Raw genomic sequence first — 18,619 nt, forward strand, 5'->3', positions numbered from 1 at the left:
AAATCTACGCTGGAACTACTGCGTGATCAAATTCGAAAAATAAGGTTTAAATATTGTGCTCTCTTTGCTGAAACTTAGTACGTCATGTTTATATATATTATTTATATATATTATATGTCATTAATCAATTCTTTTACCTTTTCCTTCTTTTAAATACAAGGATAAACGTTCTAGAATTTTTTAAACAACTATAATCATGTATTTGCCTAACGTATTATCATCTAATTGTAAGGGAAGGGATGCGAAGGACAGTGGCGCAGCCTATGGAACAATCAGTGAAGAATGGCGGGAAAGTGTTTAAAATTTAATGGATGATTGCAGCAACATGTACGATCTCGCTTATTTATACTACTTAACCATTTCGGGAAACAAGAGTACAAGTTTTTATTCCTTTCAATATAATAATAATCGTAATAATAATAGATAATAATAAAAATAGATAATAATAGCAATAATAATAATAATAATAATAGAAATAATAATAGAAATAATAATAGCAATAATAATAATAATAGTAATAATAATCAACATATCGTAAGCTTCCATACGCAGAGCACGCTAAGTTAATACATGTACATAGTTTCTTTACAAAAATAATAACAATGTTTCGATGCAACATTGCGAATCCAATGATCAATCTCGTCTAGCTAAATGACACTTTAGCAGCATTTTTCCTTTGGATAGATAACTCTTGTTAACTACATAATCCCCGTTATATTCGTTCATTGTTCTTACCGTTCGATTTTTTCGAAGCAGATCATACACGCGTTATCCGCGTGCACACCACTCCTTTCTCTCTATCATTTTCTTTCTTTCTTTTTTTTTTTTTCATTCTTCTTCACACATTTTTATAAATAAACTACCTTTATTTTGTCAGTTAATCGACATTGTCTTTGGTACATTTACAACGAACAGCATATATCGCGACAGGAAGTACGGATTTGGTATGTCGGACGGGGTACCTACCATCCGCCGTCATAAAGCGCACGCAATTCACGAAAAAAAGAAACAAATTTCACTTGGAGACCTTTCGCGTGTCGTCTGAGCGCGAAGATTTCCGTCCGGAAATTAAAAATTAAAACAAATAAAGGAAAACAGAAAGAAGAAAGAAAGGAAAAACAGAATATTAAGAAGAAACGGAAACGGAAAAGCAAGAAGCAAACAAGAGAAAACAAAGGAAAGAAGAGGATACGAACGGGCTGAGCGGCGGTCGCCGACGGTAGAGTTGACCAGTCGTCGATCAGAATGATCGCGCCCCACCAAGAATTTTGTGATTCCAGTGTCCTCGAGTCGATTCCGATCGACCGGTCAGTGGAACAAACCATTCCCGTCGGGTCTCTCTCCTAGGATAAGACCTCTCTGACCACGCTGACCCAAAAGAAAAATTCACCGAAATTTCTTCGCGTCGTTTAGCTGTTTTTCTTTCTCTGTTTCTTTCTCTTTCTCCCGACCGAATGCAACGTATCCTTCTCGTGTCTGCTTTTTTTCTTATTCTTTCCCTCCCTTCGGTTCTCTTCTTCGTCTTGATCTTCGCGATACACGGCTACGGCGCTGTCTGATGTACTAAAATGCTACCACTGTCTACGCTTAAACGATCGCTAAGTCACAAGCCCAAGTCATTGCTCCCGACGATGATTCCCTCTGGTTTATTTATCTTTTCTCTCGACAAAAATTAAAGTCATGTTTTCCCTCCATGACTGATAGGATGTAAATTAAAAAAAAGAAAGAGAAAGATCGTGGTCAAGCAATCACTCGGTTGTGACGATATTAACGTTTAGAAGCTGACAATCAAAGTCTACCTATGAATCTTTTCTCTTGCGATCGCTCCCGTATGAAACGTTTCAAAGGTCCTGCGTGTTCAACAATCTGCCATTCGTTGCTCAATTATTCGGAACCAACGGGTTCGAGTAATCGCTCTCACGATGCACGTTGACGCGTTTCGAAACGCGATACGTTCAATTAGAAGAATTACGAGGAACCGGCTACGATCGTTAGAAGCGATTACTCGAACGTTCAGTGGAACTGTATTTAGAAGTTGATTCGACGATCGCTGGTTCGACTGCTTGAATTACTACGTTGCATTTATGGAAAGAAACCTGTGTGCTGGCTGAATGAATTGTAGGAAAATGGCTTTCTCGATTGAAGAACAACGCAGATACTACGATATTCAACGAATGCCTGTGTCTTATGCGGTTTTCACAGGCGCACTTGCGTCGGAAATTGCGTGCTTTTTCTCTTCATTCTTTTTTTTTTACATAACTCTTTTCTCTCTTTCTCTCCCTCTCTCTCTCGTTCGTTCGTTCGTTCGTTTATAAATAATAAGTGCGTGTCCTTAAAAGATATCGTGTTAACCAAATAATACGCGGTAGTATTAGGAATAAATTGATTAATCGTGGTTCGATAATAATAATAAAAGGAGAATAATTAAATGATCGCAACTAATGATCGTAAATTAGTAAGTTAATAATAATAATCGTGGTAATTAATAATTAGAGGAAAGAAAATAATATAAGAATAAATTAGGAACCAAGTACAAAGTTACGAGAGAAGTAAGATCGGGGAATAATTAAATTAGAGTTTTTCCATTTTCACGCTACGATTTCTTCACGATAATTACGACTATTTATAATAAATTACAGCGTACGGTTGCGATTCGAATTCGTGCCCGTAACAGAAAATAAAAAAAAAAAAAAGAAAAGAAATACACATTAGGCCACCTAGCTTCACGCGTTTCTCGTCTCGGAACCTATCTCGTTTTCTAATTCTACGTACGTATGCATATTCTTCGGTTTTCTCCTTCGTTTTTTTCTTTCGACTCTTCTTCCCGATTTTCGTTGTCCAGAAAGATTACCAGCTCTTACTGCATCTCTACGACGTTTTGTAAGTCATTCAAGTTTTGAAACTTGATAACGAAAGAGAAAACACGAGGCTCGTGGCCGAGCAAAGAAACGAAAGCGTCGTCGGGTCATGATCGCGCGACACATTATTCATACACATTACACAAAAGTATACTAGACGATTCATTTTCTGTTTCTTCAAAGCGTTTGGAAGCTTCTTCACTCCACGGCACAGTATCTACAAATGTACAAATCATCATCGAATACAGGATCGATCCTTGCAGGGTGTTAGGTTATGATCGATCAAACAAATAACATATCGTGAACTTTTTAAGATGGCGTCGCGGTAGCGTTCGATAACGATCGTTTTAAACGTATCCTCGACTCCTTTCAAAATTCGAAAGAAGAATGGAGATAGTTCTATTGGTTATATTGGGAGGAGCACGCCGCGCGAACAATCGACTCTGTCATCCGGTCGATTCGTTGCCCGATAAATTTATTTGTCAATGGTCACCGTAAAGAAATGGGAACTCGCTGTCAACCAGCGTCGTCATAATTGTAGTTTGTCCGCTACAACGGCCCAATCTTTCTTGGGATAAATTTAACGGAAAACGAATCGGCTGGCCCTATGTGGATAATTTACTATTTACAAGAGGAGAGGCGAGGAACAGAGATTTGCTCTGCAGCGCGCTCGATTCCGATCTTGATCGATCGATGAACACAATCGCTATCGACGCCACCGCGACTCGTGCATTCGTCTTCGAGAAATCGATCGATTTTTATCGACGATCTAACGAATATTACAACAAGGCTTACTTTCTTTTCGCTAGGTTTTAACGTCGCACAGAGACACCATCCTCGAGTTCGTTTTCTTTTCTTTTCTCACCATGTTAAGGCGTTCACAATCGCCAACGCCTACCACCCGAATTTAAATTATATTACGAATTTAAACGAAGTTACACATACAGCATTGTGCGGACAAAAAATACATATACTTAACGAAAACTTTCCAATAAATAATTACGTCTGTATTGAACGAACATTTTACAGTGAAACACACTTATAGGATCAAGTTTTGGCCCGTCACGCGAATCAACGTAGTATTATCGCTGTGACGCATAACTTTCGTGACGATTCGGCACATTGAAAGAAAGAAAACTGAACGTCAGAAACGGTTAGAATTTTCGAATTTCTTCCCTTCTGAATCAGCCAGTGTAGAAGAAGAGAAATTGTCTGACATCCAACGATTTAGAACTTCGAATACTTTGCATCTGTTAACGCTTCTGATACGCGAATCGTTTTATTTTCCGCGTTTCAGTGGTATTGGTTTATAAGAAACTTGTGCTGAACTCGGAACTTGCATCGAAGGATCGATTTCTGCGCGAGGATACGGAAAAAAGAAGCGAACGAAATCGGACATACAGGAAACAGGAGTTTGTGGAAAAGAAGATTAAAATAAAGCAGTGAAATCTAGGGGAGGGGACTTATTTCTGCGCGTTTTCTCGATTAAAATCGAGGAAATATATTCTACGACGAGCAACGTTTCTACTTAGCAGAGGATTATTCGTCGAAACTTAACTGGTACATTTATCTTAACCGATGCTAATAACGTTATGTAATTATTCTCCGGTTATTATTGTCTGCTCTAAACTATCTCGTATCTCCGATAGGAACAAATTACTTATGCTTCTTCTCCGTTACGTTCGCGCTAAATACTTCTTTTCTCTTTTCCTCTCTCTCTCTCTCTCTCTCTCTCTCTCTCTCTCTCTCTTCCCTACTTTTTCTTTCTATTAAGAGAGTCACCTATTCAGCAGAGGCTTTATTTTTAAGCTTGCCTTCTTGTCTACTTTCTTGTCCTTTGTTCTTCCAGCTGTTCAGGTCCAGCTATTTAAAGTTACTGGCTACGTATTTCCTTTTTAATCCTACGCTTTTCTAGATCTTGCGCGAATCATCGATCCCGAGGATCCCGGTCCACATATCGATTTTTTCAGCTGCCAACGAGATCGTCTCTTGCTGTCTTGCCAACGAGATCTTCCATTGTGAAGAAACGCACCGCTCGAACTCGGGCTAAACGATCTTCCTCTTCAAACGATCCTTAACGATTCAAGAAACTCGTCGACCGGATAATTCAGGCACAAATAAACATTGAATTACAACGAAGCTAGGCTTTTCAAAGTCGTACACGATCGTCGAGCAATACGTTCACAATGGATTCTTTTTCTCTCTTCCTTCCTCTCTGATACGTCACCGCGAGAACGTAATCCATGGACGGAGACAGAAAGCAGCTGGGTGAAAGTGATTCCCTTCCGTCGACGTGGTGTCGGTGATCTCTACGCTGGACGCCTTGGTTCGTGTAGTGGAATTAGGCACCGGACTGACTCTATCATTGATTGGAACGTTTGCCTTCGCTGATGGACGCCATTCTCATTGACTCCGCTTCCGGGCAGTTCCATCCGGGCATTCTCGTCTGCTCTATCGCCGCCTGAGAACACCACAAACGAAAGGTTCTTAGCGAACAAGTTTTTACTTTCTCTGATCAATCATTCTCTCCACGTAATACTATATATATATATATATTAATTAATTGATTATAATATTAATTCTGATTATTATATTGGTAATTTCCATTTTTTAAATAACAAATGGAAATTACTATTTAATTTTATATAATTTTGTGAATAAAATTTTAAATAAAAAATTTAAGTTTTTAAAAATTTAAGTAATTTGATAAATTTTGTCAAAAAATTGGATAAAACTGGCAGATTTTTAAAAAGATTGAAAAAATTTGGTAAATTTAGTTAAAAAATTGGGTGAAATAGACTTTATTATATATAGGTATATATATATATTAATTAATTAATTTATTATAATATTGATTATGATTATTATATTGGTAATTTCCATTTTTTTAAATAAAAATATAATGGAAATTACTATTTAATTTTATATAATTTTATTAACCATTTATTAATTTTTATAGTTTTTAAAAATTTAAATAATTTGACAAATTTTGTCAAAAAATTGGATAAAATTGGCAAATTTTTAAAAAGATTGAAGAAATTGGTAAATTTAGTTAAAAAATTGGGAGAAATAGACTTTATTATATATAGGTATATATATATTAATTAATTTATTTATTATGATATTGATTATGATTATTATATTGGTAATTTCCATTTTTTTTAAATAAAAATATGATGGAAATTACTATTTAATTTTATATAATTTTATTAACTATTTATTAATTTTTATAGTTTTTAAAAATTTAAATAATTTGGTAAATTTTGTCAAAAAATTGGATAAAATTGGCAAATTTTTATAAAGATTGAAAAAAATTGGGAAAAATTGATTTTATTATATATAAGTATATATATATAAATATATGTTTATAAATCTAAATATATATATTTAAACAATAAATTGAAAAAAGTAATTAAGATATAACTAATCATATATATACAATAATTTATAGAAAATATTATTCTTAAATCCTGAGATATATATTTATATATAAATATATCCTGGGAAACATTTATATTTATATATATTTATGTGTGTTATTAAATATATAAATAATTATATTATATAAAACATAATATAATATATATAATTTATTTTTATAGATGGAAATATTATTAAACGACCCAAGTATCAGATCTTTGGTACTTTGTACGACACGGCAATTGTTAAGAAATCGTGTCCAAAGTATAGCTGATACAGATTCGCAAATAATAATATGCGAGCTATGGACAATGGGTATAGAAAAATTTCGCTGAGGAAAATTCGTGCCGGGAGATATCCACAGGCCATGTGAAGCGTGGAAAGATGCGAAATCATAGGAGTATCGATACAGGTGCACGCGTGCTACACTTACCGAGCTATTAGGATTCTTGGTCATGAAGATCATGAGGGAGCGGCTGCGGTTGCTAAACGGCCTTAACTCCGGATCTCGGCCAGGACCATCTACCGTGTCGACGCAATTACTGTTGGCACAGAAATAACGTCGAATGTGAAATTTGTGCATTCATCAACCACCATGCAAGATTTATGAAATGAACGAGAATCAGTTTTTTTATAATTCATCTAAATATCAACTATGTCTAAATTATCAATCTGCTTTAATTATCACTTTCATCATTCTAGGTGAGAAAAAGATAAGAAAGGAAGGCTATAAATAAATAGACGAAGAAAAATTCATAATGATAAAAGAAGAAACTACATACCTCGACCGTAATTCCTTTTGCTTTCGCTTACAGTGGATGTAAGCCGCTATGCAAATGATAACGACCAGGAATACTGCTATCGTGGCACCACCGGCGATGCTGGCTGTCTCCAACATTACACGTTGCCGGGAAGCTGTAACAAAAACGTCACTTTCCTAGTTACCGGACACAGATTCTTGTCCCTTTGGACTGCTTCTAACACGCGTTGCAGATTGAACAAGGCAGTTCGTTGAATTTACATTGTACCCAGTGCATTATACTCGGCTCTTGCTATGTAGCATGACTCTAGAATGGAATAAAACTATCTGGTCGCGGCGACCAGGAATACAACAAGAGAATCGAGAACGGCAGATACTTACGTAAATAGGAACCATCTAAATCCTTAAACTCGCATCTCTGCCCGATATAACCGTTGGCGCATCTGCAAGAAAAGAAAGCGAACCTGGTTAGATACAGTGTTGTACATCGGCCGGATAAAAGAGTGGTAGAACGCATGTCGGTACTTTATTGTTCGTACGCGGCACTTCCGTAAAACGCGGCAAGAAATCCAGGAAGCTATAAAACGTACTCTTTAGGCACGAACCGCTTTTAGTATCGGGCATTAATCAGATAGGTACGCGATGGCTCGAACCACCCAATTAGTACACTTAATTATTAACAGAAAAGCGCAAAAGGAGATAGGAGAACTGTGTAGAAAGAGGAGAGAAGAGCAAAATCAAAACGGATAGAAAGAATAAAAAAGAAGATCAAGAAAAATAAGAGAAAAGAATATAAGGAACAGGTAAAAACTGTAGAGAGGAACGATTGCTTTTAGAACGTATCGATACGCAAGGCTCGTAATAACCCGGTAATTAAAAGGATTCTCACGGTCGATTTCATGGAACGGTACCACCGAATCATGATTCGCCCTTGGAGCGGAATAATTAGCCGAATGCTGGTTCGTTTCATCCAGATTAACCCGAAGAACATTTACAATTAATTGAGACCTGTGATCGTTGAATTAACGTGACCGACAGATCCTGGTCACGCACAATAGTCTTTCAGACACACTCGTTGATAACAATGCACGATAAACGCAGATCATACGCCAGCCATACTGCCATAGTTTTCGTTTCATCAAAGCGTTCGCTTCTTTTGCTTCCCGATACCGAGCACTTAACTGTTGGCAACTAAGTGGTTGCAGAATTTTTCATTACCACCAAACGAAAAAATCCGCAATCACTTAATTGCCAAGCCAATAGCTCGTCGCCAGTCATATCAGAGTTCCTCTCGTAATTACTTTTCTTTTTTCCAATAATCGTAAGCTACCTGCATAAACGAAAATAAAAGAGCAGCGTGATCGGCATCTCTCGCAAATAAATGAACGAAGCGCTATTCCGCTGCATGGCACAATCCGACACGGATTCTTAAAAACCGCTGCCACTAAAACGGTTAAGCAACGCTTCCGTTACTCCCACGCAACGAGACATTAACATGGTCGCTCCCATCGAGAGACACAGATCCTGCTCTTCCCCCTTTTGCCATAGTTTCGGCTGGAAAGGCGGCTAATTCGCTGTGCGAGGTGTCTATCATCGATAACGTAACACGTCGATACTCGCCGTGCAAGTTGAAGCGTATCAAGGCCTCGATACTTCCTCATGCGAACAAGCGCAATAAATAATTACTCGTTCTCAGAGCAGGGCCGGCGTGACCTTTTGCGGGGCCGGGTTCATAAATTTTGCGGGCCCTTCATGCACATTGAAATCCTACACTTAAATTTTACAACGAGCGATCATTTATTTACAAATGCTGTTACATATTACACATTCTTTATAAGCGGTTTTTTAAACAAATCCAAGTAATGTTTTTTTCACATGCATAATTCTCAAGAAATTCAATGAAAGTAGAAAATCCGTGATCATTGTATGACTTTTGCAAAGAACTATTGACGTAGTTTAATTTCTCTAAAAAGTACATTTCTCTGAAAGCGCCTGGATTCGTTTTATCTAAGGTAGTTTCCAGGATATGAGGACTTTATGGAGTTACTCTGAACTTCCATGATTTTTCTCACTCCTTTAAACCGAATCATCGCTACTACAAAAATGTCTTGCATCTGTTAATGGTATCGTCATTTTGTAAAAAGTTAATCAAAATCATGTGTTTTTTAATTGGGTAATTTTCGTTGACCGCGGGGCCCCTCAAAACGCGGGCGAACGCGCTCAACCTGCCTTGCGCCGGCCCTGAAATATGAAATTTGTAATGATCGAGCAATATCGAATATTCCGATGTTTACAAAGTAAAAAGATAGACAGAGTAATATTACTGCAACTTTAGTAATTATTAATAATCATTGTAACTTTAGACACAAGACTAACTGAATTGCTCTATTATCAATGGCAACGGTTTACGAGTCTTACATCTTGTAGTTACATCGATATTACGCTTATTATTAAACACCTTACACAACGAAAAGAAGAGCACACAAATGCAATTAAACCGCTATATGCAGCAGCAAGATCGCGTATACGCGATTACATGGCGTAATAATTTACACTGTGGCTTACTTTCAGAGCACCGCTTATCGATTTAATCAATGGCCTTCCAGTAGATTTCTCAAGTGTGCGCTTAATTATAACCGGTGTCGACGATGAAAAGAGATTTGCGCGCGTCCGGATCACGTAAATCTAGTAGTTTCCTCCGCGTTTCTCGTATTTGACGTCATTGTGGGCGCTGGAACGCGCCAACACGTGACCGCCTGAACGTGAACAAATCTCAAACGCTCGTTACAAATGGCGCAGAAAATTACGCAAAATTATATTTTTCATAGCTGTCAGGTAGTTTGGTCGATCCACAGATCAACGTAGATCGAGAGACAAGAGCGAATAGTGGAACGTCGAGTGCCGGGTCACTGGTCTCGTTAGCAAATGTCCTCTTCGTCTTCGTAACGCGCGCGCACATGCCGGCAAGAAAGTGGAAACGTTTATTATCCAGCACTTTCCACCGCAGGAATTTTCTCCGTCCGTTTCACGGAATCCTGTTGTTCGTTCCGCGGAAATTATGGGAGCGCGAACGAGGAAAAAGTAGCACGTACGATGCTCGCGAGAGCAATCGGCCTCCGACGCGATTATTTATTCGTTTCGCCATGTATTCGGTCGTTTGCATGGAAACTGATGAATTGGAGTTATTCGCGGTGTAAAAAGTCCGCCAGTTAGCGCCAAGTGCATGGACGGTGAAACGCTGATTGAGATACTGTCCACGATTTCATGGCGCGCGTGTATGAATAATGTTTATTTTTGTATTAGAAACTTCGTCATTAAAGCCTGATATTATCAGAAGATTCTTCGATCATGGTTAGGAATAACTTTTTATTGCAAGCAATTTACATTCAGCATGTTTTCAGTAGAATAACACTGATATTCCAGGGCTGATAAAATACAGTGCAAAAGTGAGGTTATTTGACACGGTAGAATCTTCATTATGGGAATATCGATTAACCCTTTGCACTGGGAATTTTATTCGAATTTCGTTAGCAGCAGCAGCCAACGCTTTTAAGTGTTTTATTTGAAATTTACTTTAACTAGAAAATAAGAGAAGAAAGAAATTCACTTAAATACCAGTTTTCTTCACACTATTGTTGTATTTTCTAATCTTTAAGTGTATGATATATCTTGAAACAATTTTCAGCATGCAATCCTGCTTTCCTCTCGCACGCTTCTTAAAAAAAGGTGGACATGAAAGAATGTCGAGTGGGACTCGACAAAGGAGCTGCTGAGATAAAAACTGATATCGAGCCACACTCGACATAGAAGTGCAAAGGGTTAAATATGAAAATGGCCCTTTATTAGGAAGATCGTAAAGCATGGACAGAAAATTATAAGAGCTGGAAATGTGTAAAATGAAATCAATATTAACACTTTACCGACCGCTAGCGGTTCAACGGCATACGCACGTCCGACCGGCAGCTCAGGCGCAGATTCTCCCTGGCGCTGGCTTCGTTTCGGTTTATACTTTCCAATACCATTCTTTTCGTTCATCGCGAACGGTAAGTTTTTCAAATTGGTATAAAACTTTGGGGCCTTAGAAAGCAACGCGACTGACGCAACTGAGTAAGGTACCATAGTACTAAATAACAAATTACTGCTCAAATAATGAGAAAGATTGTTGGCGGCAAAAAGCCGATTAATAGGCTATCGGTCGATAAATGCCGGTGACAAAATGCTGATTAATCGGCTATCGGTCGGTAAGCGTCGGCGACAAAAAGCCAATTAGTGGGCTATCGGTCGGTATCAGAGACAAAAAGCCGATTAATCGGCTATCAGTCGATAAAATGTTAATATATATTTATAAAATAATTCTAGATAAATGATGTTCTTTCCTACGTATCTCTGTACTTGTCGTTTAGCAAACAAATCTTCTAAAAGTTTCTATGCCAAACTATCGCTCGTGCAACCTTATACCTTGTCTAAAAACAGGCTATTAACCGATGAACTATTTTATTCGTTTTCACAGGAATTGATCGGCAACGAAACTTTCAAACCGGCGGTCTATTCGAAGACCAAAAGAAAAGAGATCTGTTAAAGAACGTGTCGGTTTATGACTATCGCAATGGCCACAAAGAAAGAAGTCGATTCGTACGATTGATGGCTTTCCATAGGATTTCCGTAGGAATTCCTCCGTACGTGTCATCGGCATGTAACCAGGGATTAACGTTGACGGTGGCGAAAGAAAAACGCGGTGATCCCTTTTTCCACCTTTTCCCATTTCGGTTCCGTTGCAATTGTTCCAGCCATGCTGATGTCAATGCGATTCTCAAACCTAGAGGGTGTGCGTGAGCGAGAAAAAAGTCGGCTGCCATGTAATGTTCACGGGGATCCGATGACTTCTTTCATTCGAAAGTATACGCGTGGCCGGGCATTCGTTCAGAACATTTCGAGATTCTAGGAATTGGTGCTGGTTGTCTCAGGGAATCTCATTGCAAAGAATTTTTGAAATTGCTTTGAAATAAGTTACACATCTATTGTCAGTGGCGCCACAGGCGTAAATCAAGGTAATGCAGATGTAATCGTGTCGAGTCGGTAAACAAATTGGAACTTTTAACACATTGTTGACCGGCAATTTTACTGAGAATTTATCTCATGTCACAGGTTATTATTTCGTAATTGGATGTGCAAGTAAAATAATATAAATAAACTTTGATAAATTTGATTTATTATTCAACTTTGAATATTTCTTTTTCCTATGATAAACAGTATAACAATCACCTACATGTAATGGTACACAACAGCTTTCGCAAATATATCTAGTTTCGTTGCGTTTTCCTTTTGAACAGCGTACTTTACACGCTCTAGTCGGATTTGTTTTTCTGCCGGTGACTATTTTTTCTAACACGTGGTCTCTTAGTTGTCCGGAAAGCCTGAAGGGTGCATCATTATAATAAGGAGCTGTTTTAGAAATTCGAGAAGTGTCAGGTGCAATGCTGCGTTCTTTAGAATGCACAGTTATCCATTCTCTAGTTACTTGCAGTAGAAATTTATTGTACCTTGTTTTATTTTCTAGCAGATAGATACAGTACATTTTATATGCATTGAGCAAGGTGCAGTTTATCAGAAAAAATGGTGATGATCTGCACGATCTACCCCTTTCATATACTTATTGTATTGTAATATGTACGTAGGTTTAATGATATTTTGGTGGCCTAATATCGGATTCGCTATCTTCTAATACAGTATCATTTTCCAAGTCACCACAATTTGATTCACAATCACTCGGACAATCAGATACAACATCCGTGTATAATTCATTGGAAGATTCTTCATCGGTACGTTCCGTCATCGTTGACATTTTTTTTACAACAAAGGACGCAACTTGACTGGTCTTACAAGCGAGGGACACAGCTTGAGATATGTTGACCAATAATTGCACTGTATCATCTCCAACAGCGCACTAAGAAAATGGCGCTGAACGGGAAAAAAGCGCATCACGAGTTTACTCGTGGCCGGTAACAATGTGTTAAGATTTGCATCGCAGAATTAGGAAACAACGTTGAATTTTTTTTTTGTTTCTTTTGCAGCAGATTCTCTTTGGATAATCGATAGATTTAATGGCGAGGAACCATGATGTTCGACCGTATTTTCGATGATCATTCCAACTGGCTGCTATTTACCAAGGGTGTGTCTGATTACGTAATATTCCAAAGCGTCTTCGCGGCTGAAATTCCACGCGTGATACGGCCGTGTCGCAATCATTCCACCGTGAGATAGTTCTGCTTCCTCTTGGAAAGCGATCGTTCCACGAGACCCTCTGGTAAATGGGACGTCGGTTTCCAACTCGGCTATACAAGGCGGATTGTTTGCAAACCGATCGATAAGTCGAAGAAATCTTGATCGAGCGTTGGCAAAGTGAATTTCTATGTCGTTTATAGAAAGCTTCGAAAAGATATACAACTGGGAACAGGCTAATCGGAGAAAAGTAGACGCAAATGGACACTGCGTTACACGGTCGTAAATCATCCCGCGTAGTTACCTTAAACGTAAGCAATCTCGGAACGCAGAAATACCTGAAACTAGGTAACGCTGATTACAGGAATGGACAACGATCGATGGTTATCAGCGAAAACGACGCTAAACGGTGCTGCAAACGAAACGCTACGTGTTTCCTTTAAATTCTATGAAGTAACGTTTTCCCAGGCGAACTACGATCGCGTTAAACAAAGTATAAATTAAGGCTCGATGGGATAGACGGCGTTCGAATCTGCAACGTAACCTGCCATTGTCATAGTTTACGGTAGATTTGTAAAATGAACGGTAACCACGGCGCTACAGTCGATAGATACGATACGTAATAATCGGTTAACGGCTGTTCTTCTATCGGATACGAAAAACACGCGAATCGAATGAAACGGTGATTCGAATATCTGCCATTAAACTAAGTCTCGTTCGCAGAATGCTGCGGCTGTATTCTCATGCGCGTGTGGTCTTTCATCACGATTACATTTCGAGGTGAAGATCGTGTGTGGTTCCTTCGGAAAGGTCTTGTAGAATGTTGTACAGAAGGTTAATAGCGGATTCGATTGTGAAAGGTCTGTTAGTACGGTATTGGCTTGGCAACTAAGTGATTGCGGATTTTATCGTTAGGTGGTATTGATAAAATCCGCAATCATTTAGTTGTCAAGTCGAACAAAAGCGTGCGGTAATTTGTATCGTTAATTGCAATTGTAGGAAAAAGATCTTGCAATTGTCCTTTTATACTATATCGTGTACTTTGAAACACTATAGCAATATCAATACAGTATAGTACTAGTTCAATTAGTAAATTAACGCGGAATCATGAATGGACTGTTGACCTTTATGCAATTTCATATTTTAACAAATGTAACTTAAATTACATTTCACTTTGAATATTTTATATGTTTCTTTGCATATTACGCGCAATTCGATATTTTTAAAACCTCGAATTTCTTCGATCATGAAACACTTGATATTCACATTAACAGTTATTAATATCACGAATTTATATAGAAAATTGATTGTATTCATATGAGATTAATTTAAAATGTAGCTTCAGTTGCAATTGCTCGATGTTAGATTATTATAATATTTCCATATGGTACAGTATTACAGTAATAAATAGCAATAGTCACTTAAGCACAGTAAAATTCCTAACCTCAATCTATTAGGAGGAGGATTAAGCGATTCATATATTGGGTTGACAACTAGTTGGCAACTTAGTTGCAAATCCAATACTTTGAACTCTTACTGTCTTTCGGAACAAGTGTAAAGATTTTGTTTAATTATTTAATTTGTACTTTACAATTTGTCCAGCTGAACATTTGCTAAATTTTTCTAACTTAATTGCTAAATAACATGTGGATGCCTAACCTCAGAAGGATACCATCTTCGAATTTGACTATTTTATTTTTTTAGTGGAACGCAGAGGTGTTCTCTGGTAAAAATGAAGGAAGAGAAATGAACTAGCGGCGTACTTACAGACAATTGTAAAGGAGGGAATCGACGATTTTGACAGTGAAACATGTGGCACCGTTCAAGCAGTACCATTCCGCATAATCCGGTGGACACGTGTACATGTGGAATGTGATGTTCGGTCGAGGCGTCGGCGTCGGTGGCCGTGGTTTCGGCGTCGACCGCGATGAACAGGCGTCTGTCAACAGAAATCATTCAAAATTAATCATCCATAGAATCACCAGCGCATACCTTCTCAAGTTTCTTGTTTCAGTCACTTCAAACGTCTCTACTAAATTACTTTCACTGAAAATATTTCCACGTCGGTTTCATCGAAATATACTGTCAAATTTACTGTAAATGGTTGCGTTTTCAAAGCGGCCATTGTTCATTGAGGAAATCACGATGGTGGATGAATGAAAGCACAGCGAGAAAGCTGAAAACGTGTTGGCGGTGATTTTGCACGATTAAGTTGTGTAACGACCAAAAGTCAACCATCGTTTATCCCATTATTGGGCACAAGGGAGAGACGAATTGTTGAATAGCCGCTTTAGAAATTCCTTCGGCTTCCAGGTTTGGCAAACACAAAGGGTGGTCCGGTATTTTAGAGCCGGTTTAAGTGATCGTCCTTCCCCTCCTTATACCTCCTAAAAACTAAACTGGAAAACCGTTCTTTCCATTCTGTTATCCTCCATCGGCATCTTTTTTTGTCACGTTACCGATTCCTATCTGTATCATTAAGTCGTAATTAGCACTTTGACTGCCACGTGGGTCATATATGGCCCACCACGGTTTCTTCTGTGACGCCACGGTGGTCATTGGTGACCAGAGCGCTTTAACATCTTACAATTGTAAAAATTGAATGAAAATTGACAGTTAGAACATTTTGAATATAACCGATACATAGAAGATACTTCGAAATAAAAGGTGACCATTGAACAATTAAACATTTTTATTGGAACATCGATAAAAAAAATGAGGACAAATGTTGCATCTAACGGTGCACTGTGTTAAAACACTTTAAACATAAATGTGACTCATCAATACAATCTGGACGATAGGTGGTCACCTTTTTGGCCCGATTTTTTGATCCTAACTGTTTCACATTTTTTTACACCACTCTCTACAAAATTTTCGTGCCAAGTACGCCTGCCCTTCTTTCTTCTGTGTTTCTTCTGTGTCGCAATCTTTGTCGAATAAGTATATTTCACGGCCTGGTGAATGGCACTGTGTAAGGTGCGTTGTGAGTGCCATTCTAAAAGCTGATACCTTGATTTTTGCTTTTGTTGCTTGTTTATAGAGTATCATCGCGTTTGAAATTGATGTATTTAACAATAACTCTAAAGCTAATATTACATACCACTTGAGGGTTCTTCTATGTGCTGTAGAATATACTATCATTTGATCTGATAAATCGGCAGCACATTTTCCTCTGTTGTAATCTACCACTACTATTGGTTCATCACAAACATAATTTTTTTCCGGACCTCTACCATTTCAGCCGAACGTTTCGTCGAGATCATAAAAATAATCGTAATAATGTTTACTAATATCTTCTACACGTTTCAACGATATATTCTGCACGTTTTGCTTACGACGAAACAACGAATGCAAATGGTTTGTTGAAATAAACGAAGCCCTTATAATATGTCGCTATCAACTGTTAGCAAGGCGCCACGATGGTCACCCGTGACCACCAATAAGATAAATGGCCCATTGGGGAAGGATATTGTCTTACATCATCAACTTATTATTATTTTGCCATTATATGCTTTGAATAATAAAAACACTCCCGTGGCGCCCTCTGCGAAACATGTGATTTCGGCGAGGCAGTCAAAGTGTTAGAGAAACCTGATTATCCCGATATTTAGTCGAAAGTTTTTCGCCTCAACCATGGTAAATATTTCGCAAGTTTTTCATTTCGATTAATCTAGCAGAAAGATTACTCGCATTCTGAAGTTCAAAAATTTGAAATATTCCATTTTGCCGCATTTTCCATAGCTAATGGATCGTACATGCTTTTTACAGGAGACACGATGTCACCTTACGGACAAGGAGGATCGAATGGAACGTCAGGCACTCGATACTCGGCGCATTAATCTGCCATACCATCGAACAATTCGAAAGTTGGAAAATATTCGCGCACGCCACGTGAAACTTGGCCGCCGGGTAATAAGAGAGACGCGCCAGGAGCCACGAGCTTCGCAGCAACATCGACGTTCTTATGCAGAACCGCAGCGCACGTTGCATCCGGCCATGCGAGCCTCGCTCTATCTGTCACCTGTTATAATTTTGCAATACGCCGAACATGGTCGATGCCACACGATTCTGCGCGTGTTTCTCCTTTAAAAACGCGTACATCAAATTTGCAGTGGAATTTATCGTCTGTTAGTTGTATAAACATCGCATAGAATATCAAGACTCGTTCAAACACGTTCAACAGATTCGAAATAGATTGAAATTTCTAGATTATCTGGTCAAGTACACTGCACCTGGTAGCTGCTGAGATCTCCAACTTTTGAAACCAGGATGTTTGGTAATCGTTTAGACGCAAACTATTTTCCGGGCAATTTCAGAAATTGTTTGAAATGGACCAAAAAGAATGAAATTTTTGGAAGGTTGGAAAGAACACAATAAACGACGAAATCGTTTTACTAAACTACTTGATTACATTTTAGTGTTCATGTACGGTAAATTGCTAAATTACTTGCCACTTGACTAAACTACTAGCACGTTTTACTAAACTAACCGACTAAATTTTGGCACACGCCAAGTTGCTAAAGTTAGTTGCCACTTGACTAAACGTGTCTGAACGATCTTTTAGTCGCGATAAGAACAATACATAATCGTAAATGATACGATTGAAATTGTATTGGCAACTATGGTTTCAAAAACGAACCATTTATTGGACACAGTTAGCTGAAGATTGCAAAGTTTAACAGAGAGAAACGCCCGGTTATTTGGAAAAATATTTGGTTTCTTGCAAACTTCCACTTTGTGTTGTAATTTCCTTCAATTACTTCCATTTTTTGTCCAGTTCCCTTTTACGCGCTTCAGAACTATTAGAGGGCCATTTACAGTGCCATATGTGTACAAATTCGCCGGAATAATTCACGCGGTATGTACGTAATTGTTACGAGCGATTAGGGTCTCGGGAAGCATCGCACGTGTCGCGTTCTTGCAATCTGTCGCTGCCACGCGTCCACTCGAGTTTGCCTTCTCTAAATACGGACAACGGGATCGCTTTGTATACGCTAACTTATCGACTGTGTACGTTGTAATTTGTTGACCTTATAATTCAGCGTCATCGAATTACATCAACACACGGTAATACCTTCCTTTGCAATTTTATGTGACACGCGTTTCAAACTTGTATATTTCCATGGCAACTAAGTGATTGCGGACTTTGTCAGTACCATCTAATGGCAAAATCCGCAATCGCTTAGTTGCCAACCTAATAGATAGCGATCTGACAGTATCTTAGTCGGCCGAAATTGAATAAAATTTGCAAAAATGTTCAAATTCTCCAAAAGTTTCCTAGATCGATGCTATGAACGAACAGAGTTGATCTACATGATTACAATCTTATCGTTTCCACAGATACAATTCTGACAGCACTGGC

The 18,619-nt window shown here is 38.3% G+C and overlaps 1 protein-coding gene and 2 long non-coding RNA genes across 5 annotated transcripts in view; 2 read left to right on the top strand and 1 right to left on the bottom strand.

Annotated features, from left to right (window-relative positions):
- Positions 1–4: 4 nt before the first annotated feature.
- Positions 5–1,088, top strand: LOC122577317. The gene is made up of 2 exons (XR_006320210.1): positions 5–77; positions 233–1,088. It is a non-coding gene; the product is annotated as an uncharacterized LOC122577317 (long non-coding RNA).
- The window catches only part of LOC122577306, a 71,201-nt gene continuing 53,380 nt past the window's right edge, over positions 799–18,619 (bottom strand). For both annotated transcript variants that reach the window (XM_043748563.1, XM_043748564.1), the window contains exons 3-7: positions 15,025–15,196; positions 7,420–7,481; positions 7,061–7,193; positions 6,712–6,820; positions 799–5,319 (exon numbers count right to left, since the gene is read on the bottom strand). In XM_043748563.1, coding sequence (XP_043604498.1) covers positions 5,221–5,319; positions 6,712–6,820; positions 7,061–7,193; positions 7,420–7,481; positions 15,025–15,196 — 575 coding nt within the window. In that variant the 3' untranslated portion in view covers positions 799–5,220. The remainder of the gene's footprint in view (positions 5,320–6,711; positions 6,821–7,060; positions 7,194–7,419; positions 7,482–15,024; positions 15,197–18,619) is intronic.
- On the top strand, positions 10,272–14,608 carry LOC122577315. 2 transcript variants are annotated; one of them, XR_006320206.1, is made up of 2 exons: positions 10,272–10,389; positions 11,549–14,608. It is a non-coding gene; the product is annotated as an uncharacterized LOC122577315 (long non-coding RNA). The 2 variants fall into 2 exon arrangements; XR_006320205.1 differs by having other exon boundaries at positions 10,291–10,389; positions 10,462–14,608.

This window comes from Bombus pyrosoma, linkage group LG18, assembly GCF_014825855.1.
Source record: "Bombus pyrosoma isolate SC7728 linkage group LG18, ASM1482585v1, whole genome shotgun sequence".
Classification (NCBI taxonomy): Eukaryota; Metazoa; Arthropoda; class Insecta; order Hymenoptera; family Apidae; genus Bombus; species Bombus pyrosoma.